The 16304-nt window shown below is 38.1% G+C and overlaps 1 protein-coding gene across 13 annotated transcripts in view; it reads left to right on the forward strand.

The window, feature by feature from the left end:
* Positions 1-4349: 4349 nt before the first annotated feature.
* THOC2 (THO complex subunit 2) overlaps positions 4350-16304 on the forward strand; it is a 114170-nt gene continuing 102215 nt past the window's right edge. For 12 of the 13 annotated variants that reach the window (XM_028122705.2, XM_028122704.2, XM_028122706.2 and 9 more), the window contains exon 1: positions 4356-4438. In XM_028122705.2, coding sequence (XP_027978506.1) covers positions 4368-4438 — 71 coding nt within the window. In that variant the 5' untranslated portion in view covers positions 4356-4367. Of the gene's footprint in view, positions 4439-16304 lie in introns of all 13 variants that reach the window. The other variant, XM_028122713.2, reaches the window with a different exon arrangement.

Raw genomic sequence — 16304 nt, forward strand, 5'->3', positions numbered from 1 at the left:
GTGTGAGCATAAGCAAGGGGAACACAGGCAGAGGGAGAGGGAGCGGGAGATGCAGGTTCCCCACTGAGCAGGGAGAGCCCGATGCGGGGCTTGATCCCAGGACTCTGGGATCATAACCTGAGCCGAAGGCCGATGCTTAACGGACTGAGCCACCCAGGTGCCCCAGCCTTACTTCTTTAATCATACAAAGGTTTCACAACATAAATTTCTTTCTAAATACCACTTGGGCTGCAACCCATAATTTTCAAATTAGTTTTCTTTTCTCTTAAGTAGGCTCTATGCCCAAGGTGGGGCTTGAGCTCACAACCCTAAGATCAAGAGTCACTTCCTCTACCGACTGACACAGCCATGTACCCCTATTAGTTTTGACATGTAATATTTTCATTATTGTTCTGTTCTAAGTATTTTCTAATTTTTAGTATGATTTTTTCTCTTTGACGCCTGATTTCAAAGTATGTTTTAAAATTTCCAAACATAGATGTTTTCTTTATCTTCTTGTTACCGATTTCCACTTTAATTGCAGTGTGGTCAGAAAATGTGAACTGTTTGAGACTGAGTCTTTGAAATTTGTTGACATTTTTTTTTAACCTAGCATATGATTAACTTTTATGAATGTTTCATGTGTTGGACCACTACTAGATGACATATTGCTTTTGTATGAATTAGGAAAATGTGTTCTTTCTTCCAGATGGATGTAGCACCACACCTGAGCATGTGGTTTGGCAAATGGAGCATGAGATGGCTTTTGACCCCCACTTGTCCCCTTGGCTAGGTACTTTTGATCAGTGAACAATCTGTATGTGGTGACTTGTTCATGTGTTCTTGTAAAGAATGTTTATTTTCTAAGTACGGTGTTCTTTGTATATCTACTAGAACAAGCTTGTTCATTTGATGTTCAAATTTTCTACATCTTTACTGATTTTTTGTCTGCTTCATCTATGAATTTATGAGAGAAAGATGAACTAAAAACTCACTGTGGTGGTGGATTTGTCTATTTCTCCTTATATCTCTGTTAATTTTTGTTTCACATAGTCAAAGCAGTTGAATACATTCAAGGTTAGTATTATTACATTTTTCTGTTGAATTGAAATTTTTATCAGTATACTGTAAACTTCTTTATTTTTTAAAAATTATTTTTAAAATATTTTATTTTTAAGTAATGTCTACACCCAGCATGGGGCTTGAACCTATAACCCCAAGATCAAGAGTTCCATGTTCTACCAACTGAGCCAGCCAGGCACCTTTTATAACCTTCTTTAAATCTAGTAATTATTTTTCCCTTGAAGTCTGTTTTGTGTGATATTAATCTAGCTATAACAGCTTATATTTTATTGATCATACTATTTGCCTATGTATTTTTTCCATCATTTTTACTTTCAGACTTACTGTGTATGTGTGTTTTGGGGGTATCTCTTAAAAATAGCTAGACTTCTTTAAATCCAGACTGATAATCTTTACTTTTAACTGGAGCATTTGGTTCATTTACATTTTATGCAATTATTGATATATTTAAGTTTAAATCTACCATCTTCCTCTATTCTCTTTGTCCCACTTTTCCAAAAAGTTTTTCCTCCTTTCTTGCCTTTTTTGGATTGGTGGTTGATTTTTTTCTCTTTCTCTCTTTTAATTTTCCCCCTTTTGGTAGTTTGGAAGAGATATAATATCCTTTTATGTTAGTGGTTATCCTAGAAATTTTAATATGTATATTCAACATAATTAAGTCTTTAGTTAATAGAAATCCATTACCAATACTCAGCATTCTAGGGCACAATTCCACAAAGGGTACAGTTTTTGCGTTCATTCTTCGATTATTTTATTTATTTTGTCTTGTTTTGCTTGACCTTACAGTGACCTGAAATTAAACTATCACTCTGTGCATCAGACTGTCAACATTGAAACCACCCAATCCCTAGCCTTCACCACAGATCTCAGTCCCTGCCTAGTCCATTGGTACCCTGGAGCCAGTGAGATCACCAGGGAACAGTACTCTCAGCTGCTGAGATAAGACCAGACTCTGATAGCAAAGGACAGGCAAGCCAACAGCAAAGATGCAAAAGATGTGATAGCTTTGCAATCTTATAGAGCGAAAAGCCAATTAGCTCCGAGGAATTCCTAAAGGAGTCATCATAACATGTAAAAATAGTTCTGCAGGCTCTGGGAGAAGGGAAAATCAAAGCTTCAAAGGGCATCACTGCAGTCAGGTCATACCACATTTGTAGCATACTGAGTAGTATGCATACTGCACACAGTTCAGTGTTTGGAAGGAGAAATCACTCTGATAAAGTGGCAAGGTAAACCACAATACACCAGAATATTGTCAGTGGCTCTCAACAGGGGGTTATTTTGCACTTCAGGGGACATTTTGCAATGTCTGGAGAGACTGTTGTAACCACTGGTGTGTGTGTGGGGGGTTCTACAATACACAGGATCCTCCCTGTCCTCTACAAAGAATTATCTGGACTCAAATGTGGATAGTGCCCACTGCTATCGGTTATACAGTGAAGTATAGATAAGCAGCAGGATAGTGTTTCTTGTATCACAGAAGCCATCCTATAATAATGATTTCACATTTCTTTAAGGGAGGATGATGGTACAGCAAGGATTCACTATACCTTTTTGTTGACACTTGAAAAGTCCATAATAATGAAAAATGAAAAGATCAGCGGGCACTCATTTCTCTGAACCTCCTTGAAATGGCAAAGGGTTTTTATGAGCAGATGTCACTGAAACTAAACGGTGTGTATTTTCTAATTAGTGGCTTTAGGATTTCAAAATCAGACGGGACATTAGGAGACTAGATATAGCTCATGAAAAACAATCATGAACAATGTGGTATTTCCCCAAAGCTTATTATGAATACAGCCTATCCCTCCAACAGCTTTTCAATGCAAATGAACCTGGTGCATTTGGTGAAAATTGCCAAATTTAGAATATACTAGTTCTAAAGTTCATACCTTAATATATGTGTGGTAGGATTTCTTTCTTTGGTTTACCTCTATTTTCTTAAATTTTTGCCAAACACTTATTTTTTAAAACTTTTTTTGTTTTGAAAAGTTGCACAAACAGAACAGAGAATCCTTGTGTGTCCTTCACTTAGACTCCTAAAATGTTAATATTTTACATTTGCTTAATCATCCAAGGGTTTTCTTCTGAGATATTTCAGAGTAAGTTGCAACATAATGCCCCATTATCTCTGAATACTCCAGCGAGTATTTTCTTAAACAAGGACTTTCATGTTAACCATAGCACAAGTATAAAAATCAAGAAATTTACATTGATATAGTATTATTAATCTATAGATATTCAAATTTTGTCAGTTGTCCCAGTAATACCCTTTTTAGCAAAAGAAAAATGTTCTTTTTCTGGCTGGGGATCAGTTGTCATGTCTGTTTCTTTTAATCTGGAGGATTAGTGACTTTGATGATTTTGAAGAGTGCAAGCCAGTAATTTTGTAGACTGTCCCTCTATGGGTTTGTTTGATATTGCCTTATGATTAAATTCAGGTTATGCGAATTATGGCGTCATGAATACTACAAAATTGGTTGGTTTTTCTTAGCACCTTATCAGGAGGCACAGAATGCCCATTTCTGGGCGTGCTGATTTTCATCACAATTAGGACGGTATCTGCCATGTTTTCCCACCGTAGCTTTTATTTCGCCTTTGAAATCGTAGTATCTTGTCGAGAAATACTTTGAGACTGTAATGTAAACAAGTTGTTTCTTATGGTAATTGCGCCCCCTAGTCTTGTTTAAGGTTACAGAGGCAGAGGCTGATTACCGTAGGGTGTCAGCACTGGTGGCGCAAGTGTTCCCAGGGGTCAATTTCTGCTCGCATCCCTTGTATTAGCATGTCTAGCACATAGTAAATGGCTGCTTCTTTCCTGATTAATTTCTTTTATCTCAGCAGTTAGTAGGGTGTATTGTAATTGATCTGCTTATGTTTGTCTTTCCCACAGACTGTGAGCTCGTTGAGGGTAGGCGCAATGGCTTATTGCTTCTCTGTCCCCAGTGTCTAGCACATACTAGGGGCTTGAAAAATACATGTTTGAATTAGTGGCCTGGAGTAGATACTACGGAAGAAGATAAGGGCTATGAGTCGGCCTGGGGATGGCATTTTTCCTGTTCTAAAGGGAAGCTAGGGCAAGGGTTGTAGAGGGCGCGGTCGGCACAGTCACTCTGCAAAGGAACCCATGGGTCTCAGCCACCTAGTTACAGGCAAGGCCTCGGGTTTCCGCGGGTGGGGAGGAAAGTGGGGCGGGAAATCGAAAACCGAACTCGCAGCTCCCGGCATTCCCCGTGGGCGGTGCTCCCCTTTGACCCCTCGCTCGCGTGCTACACATCCGGGCCTCTGCTACTAGTGAGGGGAAGATGGCGGCCGCAACTGTGGTGGTTCCCGTAGAGTGGATAAAGAACTGGGAGAAATCAGGGAGAGGCGAATTGTGAGTGTCCGGGCTGGAGGCGGGCGCACGGCCGGGCCGGGCCCGGGCGTCAGCCGTGCTCTCCCATGTGGGGAAAGGTTGTGGGGGGAAGATGTGCCCCCTCCCCCATCCGGGCGGCGGGTGTGGAGGGTTGGCTAGGAGTTTCGAACTCGGGGAGGAGAGGTGCCGGTAACCGTCGCCGACCTCCTTCCTTCTCTGGCCTCTCTGAAATCCCCGTTGCCCGCCGTAGGCTGTGTTCCTTTAGTCTCTTAGCAGAACTCCCGTTTCGCCCCTGCGGGTCCCCGCGCTCCCGCTCCGTCTCTTTTTGTCCCCCTCTTTGCTTGAGCTCACTTGGCTCCTTTCTTTTTGCGGGGCCGCGCCGGGGGGTTTCGGACTTTCCATCTCTCTGTCCCATTTCTTTACTCTGCATCCGTTCGACTCTGCAGTTTGGAGCCCGACGCCTCCTTTGCCCGAAGTCCGGGGAGGGCGAACCGTCCCGACTCCCTCCCCTCCTCTCCGCCCGCCGCCGCCGCGGTGCCCGGGGCGTCGCGAAGAGCCCCGCTTGGTACCTCTCTTCCTCCCGGGGAGCGGTCCTTTCGGATTGTCCCGGCCTCGCGCGGCGCCACTGGCCGTGGGAGAAGTGTAGCTGGGATTGCCGCTTTCCCCGAAGACCTACCGGCATTTCTTTGCTCCGTTTTTTCACTTTAGAGCCATTTCGGTTTTGATTCAACTTTCGTCATTAAATGTTTCCTAAACCCCATTTTGTCCTGGGACTGCAACTAATTTTGGCAACTCTCCAAGGTTCTCGAGTACCTGGAATAACGCGTTTCCTTTAGTCATAAAACTTGTTTTTTTCCCCCGGTAATACAGAAAACAGTAATTTGCCATACCCGCGGTTTCCTCGCCCAAAATTTCAGTTCGCGCTCTCTCGGAAAGAAATCGTTTAAGCAGTAAAACCCCAGATTCAAAAACAAATAACTTACTTCTAGTTTCTTTCTCTGAATCGCTTTATTAGCTAAAGCTCAACATTGTATGAGATTAACTCTCCTTAGCCATTTTTGCGGTCGTCTCCCCCCCCCCCCCCCGTCAGTTTAGGTTGCTGGTGCAAAAGATAGCGAATCTTTGGAACTTCGTTACTTCGAACGAAACCCGGGGAATGCGTTGCCCGATCTTGCGAGTGTAATATTGCCAGCCTATATGGCCTCCCCCCGCCCCCCTCGCGCGCACTCTCACTGCTTTACGAAGTCTTAACTGTGTGAGCTCTAGAATTGTAATTTCTTGGGTAAGCGGCGGTCTTAGCCACTTAACTAGCTGAGTGACCTTGGGTAAGTTCCTTAACCACTTTGACCGTTTCCCCTTGAGTAAATTGGGATTAATAAGTACTCTACTCAAAGGATTGTTGTGAAGACTAAATAATGCCTGTAAAGCACTTGGCTTATAGTAAGTGCTCAAGTGATAGCTATTAAAAGTAATATTATTATTCCAATCTTTAGATATTTAAACTTCTCTGGACAGCCCTTGCTCTTAAAGTCCGCACCACTCAGGTTAGCAATTAATTGGTCTTTGACTCTCCTGCATACTCTTGTACTCTAACGAATTGAGAGACCCTTGAAGAGTGGGGACTGTGGTTCATATTTATTTTGGTTCAACCCTCCCGCCCCGCCCCCCTCCCCCGCTCCCGCCCCTTCTCCCTCTCCCCCTAGCTTTTCTAGCATATGCTTAGAGTGAGGGCTTATTGGTTTATTAAGTGAGAAGTCTATTCGATAAACATTCATTTTTAACTGTTAGGAACGTTTTCCAGATCCTTGTACATGCTATTTAACAAATCGCTATTAAGTTCCTTGTGTGCAGGGAAGGCAGGATGGGAGGTTACCTAACCAAACCATCATTTTCATCTATGTTAGATTAGGATAACCTCCCCAAACTGATAAATCAGTTCATTGTTTTGTTTACCTACTTAGTTATTTAGGGCCTGTCATCTTCAGTAGATTGCACAGCTTCCTCCTTCCAGCTGTTTTTGACAGTTTTATTATTATTACTTTCACCTTAGAATGAGTGGCATTAGGGCTAGGAGGTGAAATTCTTCTTGACTTCTTACCGGCAGTGGTTGGAGAAAAATAGTGATGTAGGAGGTTGAAGTACCTCATCAAAATGAGATTTTGGATTCACTTTATGTATATTTGCATGATCCATGTTACCCGTATTGTTCCTGAAGAGCTTTTTCAAAACTGTTGTTAGGGCTTATTTGTATGTAGTTATTCCATGGCTTGAGGAATGTAGTTTGAATTACCGTAGATCCAAATCAGTGTAGTCAGTTTTATAATTATATTCTGTTATATGAAGAGAGCATAAGGTGTTAATTGTATGACATAACGAAATGTTTTAAATAGGCAAACACATCACCATCCAGTACTTAGGTTTCATTTCTTGACCTCTTTCCCCTCTTTGAAAACTTTGTTGTATATAGTCTAACTTCAGAGTTTTTGTATCTAGCATTTTCATTTTATTAGAATGAGTGGTCTTGTAAATACATTACCAAAAATCCTTTCCTTTCTCTGAAAACAGAGCCTCTTAATTATAAGCCAGCAACTAGAAATGTTAAAAATGAAGGTAATGTGCCAACAAATTATTAGTGAACCCATTTATAGATTTGGCTTTTAGAATATGACCAATATTTAAAATAACATCTTGGGTGAGTTTTTAGTTTTTAACGAGATAAATTAGCAGATGAGATTTAACTTGACTGAAAATTATCTTTTAAAGAAAAATGCATGAAGTATTTCATGAGGTTTTTAGTTCATTTCTTGTCGGTCACTTCTTACCAGTATATTTTGGGAGTTGTAGTCAGCTTCAGCCACATAGTGTTAAAGCAACACATGAGATGTATGGGACATTTAGTAAATTTCAGAGAGGGCAGTTTCTTAATTAAGATTTTCAGTAAGTTGAAAAGCAACTGTTTTAGGATGGAAAGTCTTGGCTTTGAAGAATAAGCTTTGTTAGGTAATTATGGGGAAAAGAAAAAACTTTATTTTGCTTGTCTAAGTGGTCAGTCACATACCTAGCTAACCTGTTGTTTCCAGAGATACTGATTATGTTTTTAATGATAAATTATAGAACTTTTAAAGTGATCTTTACCCACGGACACCAAAAGGACAAAGGAGGACTACCAAAACATAATTATTATTATTTTTTTTTTTTAAAGATTTTATTTATTTCAGAGAGAGAGAGAATGAGAGATAGAAAGCACGAGAGGGAAGAGGGTCAGAGGGAGAAGCAGACTCCCTGCTGAGCAGGGAGCCCGATGTGGGACTCGATCCCGGGACTCCAGGATCATGACCTGAGCCGAAGGCAGTCGCTTAACCAACTGAGCCACCCAGGCGCCCCCAAAACATAATTATTAAGGGTCTTTTCTAGTAACATTTAGATCTATTCTTACAAGTTTCACATCTAAATGCAAACTTATGAATTCTGCCACATATGAAAGATAAGGATTTAATCACTTCAATTTTGGAATTAGAGTTTTAGTTCCTTGACGACTTCATATAAGCATAGGACTTGCCATGATTATGCTAATAAACTTGCATGTGCTGGTAGATCCAGTGGTGAATTTTGTTTTTAGTAGAAATCATTAACACAGTGAACTCAACATTTCTTTGTGTCACAAGCAACCTTAATGGAGGATTTATGTTTCAAGCTCTTAATCTGAAGACTTTGGCCTCATGCCCATACTTGGTCTAATTTTGAAATACCTATATTTGTTGAATATTATCTATTTGTTCCAAGAACTTAATTATATAAAAAATTTACATATCAATTAGAAATTTTTGTTAGCTCTCACCTTATTAATTATTGGTAGTTACAATAAGCTTTTAAAATTTAATTGTCAGATGTTTTGATTGCCATTCTTTGTCTTTTGCTGCTGCTAAATGATTTTACATCTTCCAGAACTTAGCTAAGTGCATTTGGACGTTCATTAAATGTTGTCTGACTTGAATTTTTTGGAGGGAGGTAGGGGGAGGGAGTCTGTGGCAAATAATCATTCAAAGAGATTTGTCTTGGTAGTTGTCTTTTTTTTTTCTTCAAAAGATGCTCTTTCAGCTGAAGTTTTATCTGAAGCCTTTTCTTCATATTTTAGTTTTCATTGGCATTTATTTTCTCATTTTGACCTGTATTCACAAATTAAGAATAAATCTTCGTCCTTTTTCCTGGTAAGAGAAATGCATTTTTCAAAAAAATGTAGCAATATCAGGAGATTTTCTAGGCATTGCTTTCTTTGTTAGAAAAATTAAATTATTCTCCAGTGCTTAAATATTAAGGTACAAAGAGCGCTATTAATGTACTTGTGTGCAGGAACCTTTGTTCTTTTTTAAACATTTCCTGTTTCCTTTCCTCCTCATAAAGTGAATATTTTCATTTTCATAAATACATGTTTCAAGATAAAACTACATGCCCAATATTTCATTTTTGTGTTATATTTCTGTTCTGATAATGATAGTAGAGGTAGTACTTTGCTTCACCAAATTTAGCCTTTTTTGTTGTTTTGCTTTTAAGAATTAATTGAAGGACAAATTGACATCAGTGTTTCATATGTGAAGCCAACTTTGAGATGGTGACCATAATCAAGTAGCTCAGGCTTGTGCTGTTTCCTTTTTTACTGGAAAATGGATTCAAGCTAGGTGGAAAGCTAAATACTCAAGAACTATTCACAAAATACCTCATGAGTCCTTGGAAGAATTTAAGACATTCAGTTTAAGTTTCACAGGTCTTTGACAGAATGTAGATTCTGTCTTTGTTCTCAGGGACCTGAGACAGCATCTCCTCCATAATAGCACCAAATTGTTTTAAAAGTGGAAAAACTGGCACCAAATTGTTTTAAAAGTGGAAAAACTGGCAAACTCAATTATTTGGAGTTATGAGAGGAATAAAATAATCACTTAGACTGAGGCAGAATATTTGATTAAGCCACGTTAAAATGGGCAACTACTGGAGGTAGTTTTTTTTTTCTTCCTTTATAATTTAGGATAGAGTACTAAAACTGTTTAATGGGTGTGGTAAGACATGCAGTATTCAAAAACAGAATTGTGGTTTTGTTTTGTTTTGTTTTTTTTTTTTAAGATTTTATTTATTTGACAGCACAAGCCGGGGGAGCTGCAGAGGGAGAGGGAGAAGCAATGTGATGAGGGGCTTGATGTGAGCCTAGTCCCAGGACCCTGGGATCATGACCTGAGCCGAAGGTAGATGCTTATCGGACTGAGGCACCCAGAATTGTTTTTTTAAGGATACTTTATGATTGATCTTCTGTTAGTGAATTACTTAGGGAGAAGAGCATGGACAAATCTACTGATTGGGGAAACATTCTTAGCAATTGGTTTAGTTTCCTCCTCCAACTAGAGAAGAGCTGTTTTATACTAGGGAAATAAAAGTATCTTATGCAGGTGAATTGCCTTATCGTAATAAACCATCTGTAATTCCTTACACAATTTGAGCAAATCTTTGAGATGCTAATTAATAGTTCATGATGACATTATCACCTACATTCTAATGAGTATGTTTGTGGCCTTGTGACTGACAAGATGGAATTATGTTTCAATTATTTCTTAAAATTATGTAACAGTGGCTGTACCATTAGATTAGGTGGGATGAGGTGGGAACACTGACATTCCCTCCTCCCCACTGGAAGGATTATTGTGAAAGATATGCTTTAAACTTATTAAAACAAACAGAAAATGAAGCTATTGAAAATGTAAACAAGCATGTAATGTTTACCATAAGGAATATTTGACCTTGCTTTTTAGTAGTCTGGATACAAAGGGAACGATGAGTTACTTGATTCCATTCCATTCTTCTGTCAAAAACCAATGTTTCGTACTAGTACTTTCTAAAGGGAATTGAACCTTTGGGGACAGTGAGAACCACAAGGAATTGTTTTAATACTTTACAACAAATATTGAAGTGATCTTGATATACTTTCTTTCTTTTTTTTTTTTTTTTAAAGATTTTACTTATTTATATGAGAGAGAGAGAAGAGAACGAACAAGAATGAGAGAGCCCAAGCAGGGGGAGCTGCAGAGGGAGAGGGAGAAGCAGGCTCCCTGAGGCCCAGCACGGGGCTGGATCCCAGGACCCCGGGATCACGACCTGAGCCAAAGGCAGACACCTAAATGACAGAGCCACCCAGGCGCCCCAACTTTCTTCTATATTTACTCTTAACAGAAAAGAGCTAGATGGTAGACATTTTTAGGTTACATTTTCTGATGCTAGTCTGAAGCAGATTTTTCTGTGTTGCTTGTTGGAAGGAAGATTGATTTTGTTTTATATTTCAGATAAGCTTGTGGTAGGTTTAACATTTTGAGAAATTAAAAGCTTTACCACTGTTCTCAGCACATTGGAAAGCCTGTTTAGTTTTCAGGGAAGTAGTTGAAAGTATTTGGGGTCAAACTTAAATCAGTTTATTTTACCATTTATAATGTACTCTCTGAAAATTTTTCTTTTTGTTTTTTAATAGGAGTTGGTTAAGAAACTAATAACTAAATGAAAATTTCAAACTATGCAGATTTAATTAGTCTCCATTGGCAAGGCCTTTTTATTCTTTGACTTTGAAGATAATTTTGTGAGACCTACATGTAAATTGTTGACCAAGAAAAGTTTACTTTATTGCCTTTAAACAACCTTACTCTGCTCATCATGATGATGAAGTATTGAAATAATCAAAAGACAGAGTGGTGAGCTGCGATAGCATAGATAATCTGCAGAGTAGATAATCTCTGTGTGGGTGATTGTAATGTGGCATATTTCACTTTAGGTGTGATAATAGAGTGATATTCTAGAAGTCTTAAAAATTGTTTTATTGACTGCGGAAAAAGGATTGCTAGACATAAAAGTAAAAAACACGCATTCATTGGTTTTCTTTTTTGTTAGAGCCTTGTGCAACTTGTAATAAGAATATTTCTTTTTGGGGGCGCCTGGGTGGCTCAGTTGGTTAAGTGACTGCCTTTGGCTCCGGTCATGATCCTGGAGTCCCGGGATCGAGTCCCACATCGGGCTCCCTGCTCAGCAGGGAGTCTGCCTCTCCCTCTGACCCTCTTCCCTCTCATGCTCTCTATCTCTCATTCTCTCTCTCAAATAAATAAATAAAATCTTTTAAAAAAAGAATATTTCTTTTTGTAAATTGTGCAATTAAAACAATGCAGAAAATTGCATAAAACTTAAATGTAGAGCCTAAAGAATCAGTGTAATATGCACATCCATGTAACTCACACCCAGATCAAGACAACCGCCTTCCAGATTGCACACTTTTTTCCTCTCCATGGTAACCATTATCCTGACATTTATGGTTTTCTCTTCCTTGTTTTTATTTACAGTTTTACTACCCTATAAACTTAAGTTTGTTGTTGAATTTCCTATAAATGGAATCATAGAGGGTGTATTCTCTTGTATCTGGCTGCTTTTGCGCAACATTATGTCTTTAGGATCCATCAGTATTTTTGCAAGTATTTGCCATTCTTTGATTTTCATAGTTACAAGATGCTCCATTGCATAACTCTACCATAATTTTATTTCTTGTGCTATTGATAAACAATTTTGCTGTTTTGAAATTTCAGCTATTACCAACAGCGCCAATGAAACATTCTTATACAAGTATCTTGGTGTATATAAGCATGTGTTTTTGTGGGATATATACTGAAGTGTAGAAAATCGCTGCGTTCTAGATTGTGACTAACTTCAGCTCTCCTATAAACTGAAGCTATTTCAAAATACACTTCCAAAAGCAGGTGTATGGGAGTTCCCCTTGCTTCACATCCTCGCTAACATTTAATATTGTCAGACTTTAAAGATTTTATTTATTTGTCAGAGAGAGAGAGCACAAGCAGGGGGAGTGGCAGGCAGAGGGGGAAGCAGGCTCCCCGCTGAGCCTGATGTGGGACTCCATCCCAGGACCCTGGGACCATGACCTGAGCCAAAGGCAGACGCTTAATGGACTGAGCCACCCAGGCATCCCTAATATTGTCAGACTTTAAATTTTTTGTCAATATTTATGTAATGGTGTTATATTGGGGCTTATATTTTCATGGGCATCTTTTTTAATTTTAATTTTCTTTAAAGATTTTATTTATTTGTCAGAGAGAGAGAGAGTGGGCGAGCAAAAGTGCACAATCAGGGAGAGTGGCAGGCAGAGGGAGAAGGCAGGCTCCCCGCTGAGCTAGGAGCCCGATGTGGGACTTGATCCCAGGACCCTGGGATTATGACCTGAGCCGGAGGCAGACACTTCACCGACTGAGCCACCCAGGCATCCCCATGGGCGTTTTTTTATGTTATTGGCTGGTTGGATTTTTGATTTCTTGCGAAAGGCCTCTTTATATTTTTTCTTCCATTTTTCTATTGGATTGTTTGCATTTCTTTCATTGATTTGTAGGAGTTCTTTATAGAGTCTGTATTTGTGTCCTTTGTGAGTTATAGTGTATATGTGGCAGGTATCTTTTACTCTTTGGCTTGCATTTCCACTCTTAAAATGGTGATTTTTGATGAACAGAAGTTATTTTAATGTCAAATTTATTGATCTTTTGCTTTATGATTAGTAGTTTTTTGTGTTTAAGCAGTCTTTTCCCCATTCCAAGGCAAATGAACTTATCCTCCTATGATCTTCTGGAAACATATTATTTTGCTTTTCATTTTTAAGCCTTACCTAAATGGAGTTGATTTTTATATGTGCTATGAAGTAGGGTTTGCAATATATTGTTGTGGATGATGTATATGAAGAAAATCCAGCCTCACACAGATAAATAGTTGGCAAAAGGAGGAGAATTTTAATAGTCTTTCCAGGTAATTGTATATATTCTTCTTTGGTATCATGTCAAAATTTGTCAGGTGGTAGTTTCTTAATGGTTTGTTGCAATGCCAAATCCAAAACCACATCAGTGAACTTTTTGTACTATGTTAAATTAAAATGCATTTGTCTTTTATTTGAAATCTTTACCCATGCATTATTTTGCAACATCATGCATTGGTCAGTTGGGAAATACTGGTTCACTGAATGATGCAGCTCTTCCAAATATTGACACAGTACATTGTATTAAATTTAAAAAACCCACATTCTTTAGTATCATCACTGAACTAATCAGGAAAGTTTTTATGAATTGGGAATTAGTCAAGTCCATGGTGGCAGCTGTAAGTTTTTCACTATTTGGATTTTTGTTTGAAACCTCACATTTTATCATTGGCAACAAATACTCTCAGTTGTTTTCCTTGAAGTGACTGGCTCAGTTGGTTCATTTTTGAGAAAACGCCTGCCAAAGCCCCAAGTCTGAATAACCATTGTTTGTCAGTTGTTCTTTCAAGTAAAAATGGCATTTTATGAAAAAGTGGCTAGCTCAGCTCACGATTTAAACAGTTGCTTAAGTGATTTTCCTGGAGACAACTGTAGTATTTTGGTGTGTGGCAGAAATGCTTTATGTGTAACTTCCATTTTGTCACATAGAATATTAAAATATATGTTCTTAAAAAATGTGTTCTCAGGGCTCAGGATTTAATTAAAGTAATATTTTTTTTTACTACTTCATCAAGCACATTTTTTTATTATAGATAAAAACACATAACGAGATCAGCCTTACCAAATTTTTAAGTGAACAGTACCATATTGTTAAAGATAAGCACAATGTTGTACAATAGATCTCTGGATCTTTTTTGTCTTGTGTAACTGAAGTTTTATACCCATTGAATAGCAACTCCCCATTTCTCTTTTTCTCTAGTCCCTGGCAACCATTGAAATTACACTTTTTGCTTCTATGAATTTGACTCCCTTAGATATACTTCATATAAGCAGAATCCTGCAGTATTTATGCTTCTGTGACTGACTTATTTCACTTTGCATACTGTCCTCAAGGCTCATCTATGTTGTAGTATATGACAGGAATTCCTTCTTACAGCTGAAGGAATATTCAGTTGTATGTATATGCCACATTTTCTTTATACATTCATCTGTTGATGTGCATTTTGTTTGTTTCTACCTTTTGACTATTGTGAATAATGCTGCAGTGAACATGGGAGTGCAAATACCTCTTTGAAATCCTGATTTTAACTCTTGTGAATAAATACCCAGAAGTGGGATTGCTGGGTTGTAGTTCTATTTTTAATTACTTGAGGAACTTCCATACTACTTCTCGTAGTTGCTGCACCATTTTACATTTCCACCAACAATTCACAAGGATTCTAGTTTCTCCACATCCTCCCCAGCACTTGTTGTTTTGTTTTTTTTTCCAAAGAATTAATTTTTGACAGCAGTTTTAGGTTAACCGAAAACTAGAGAAGAAGGTACAGAGATTTCCCATTTACCCCTTGCCCCCGCACATGCATAGCTATCTTCTTTATTTTCAACATTCCCCACCAGAGTGGTACCTTTATTGTTACAGTTGGTGAATCTATGTTGACACATCACAATCACCCAAAGTTCATAGTTTACCTTTGACTTCATTCTTGGTGTTGTATATTCTATGGGTTTATATAAACGTGTACTGATATGTATCCTCTGTTAGAGTATCAGAGTATTTCCCCTGCCCTAAGTATCCTCTGTGTTGTTTGTTCATCTCTCTGGCTACCCCCAACCCCTGGCAACCACTGATCTTTTCACTCTCTCCATAGTTTTGCCTTTTCCAAAATGTCATATAGTTGAGAATATATACTATACAGCTTTTTCAGATTGGTTTTCTTCACTTAGGAATATGCATTTAAGGTTCCCCCATGTTTTTTCATGGCTTGAATGCTCATTTCTGTTCAGTACTGAATAATAGCATTTTATCCATTCATCTACTGAAGTACATCTTGGTTGCTTCCAGGTTTTGGCAATTATGAATAAAGCTGCTGTAAACATCTATGTGTAGGTTTTTGTGTGGACATAAGTTTTCACTTCTTTTGGGTAAATACCAAGGAGTGAGATTGCTGGATCATATGGGTAAATACCAAGGAGTGAGATTGCTGGATCATAAGGTTAGAGTGTGTTTAGTTTTATAAGAAGCCACCAAACTGTTCCAATGTGGCTGTACCATTTTTCATTTTCACCAGTAATGATTGAGAGTTCCTGTTGTGCCACATCCTTAATAGCATTCAGTATTGGCGGTTTTCCAGATTTTGGCAATTCTAATAGGTGTGTAGTGGTATCTTGTTTTAATCTGCATTTCCCTGATGACATATAATGTAGGGCATCTTTTCATATGCTTATTTTGCCATCTGTATATCTTTGGTGAAATGTCTGTTAAGGGCTTTTGCCCATTTTTAAATTGAATTTTTTTAATTGAATTTTAAGAGTTCTTTGTATATTTTGGATAACTCCTTTATCAGGTGTTCTGTTTCTGTTTTTTTTTTTTTTTATAATGGCCATCCTTACAGAAGTGATACCTGTGGTTTTGATTTACATTTCTCTTGATAAGTGATGTTGTACATCTTTTCATATAACTATTGGCCATTTGTATGTCTGCTTTGGAGAAATGTGTTCAAGTTCTTTGCCCATTTTTTAATTGGCTTGTTTTTTTGCTATTGAATTATAGATGTTCCTTATATATTTTGGATATTAACCCCTTATCAGATATATGGTTTGCATATATTTTCTTCCATTCCATAGGTTGCCTTTACATTCTGTTTCCTTTGCTGTGCATACAATTTTTAGCTTGATGTCCTACTTGTCTGTTTTTGCTTTTGTTGTCATAGCCAAGAAATCATTGCCAAGACCAATGTCATAAAGCTTTTCTCTTAAGAATGCCACAGTTTTGGATCTTAAATTTATGTATTTAATCCATTTTGAGTTGGTTTTTGTATGATATAAGATAAGTGTCCAATTTCATTCTTTTGCATATGAGTATCCATAAATGCTTTTGAACCTCTTTTTTTATTTTTCAGT

The sequence above is a fragment of the Eumetopias jubatus genome, unplaced genomic scaffold (assembly GCF_037043125.1).
Source record: "Eumetopias jubatus isolate StellerSeaLion01/CBP00866 unplaced genomic scaffold, mEumJub1_p1.0 scaffold_11, whole genome shotgun sequence".
Lineage (NCBI taxonomy): Eukaryota > Metazoa > Chordata > Mammalia > Carnivora > Otariidae > Eumetopias > Eumetopias jubatus.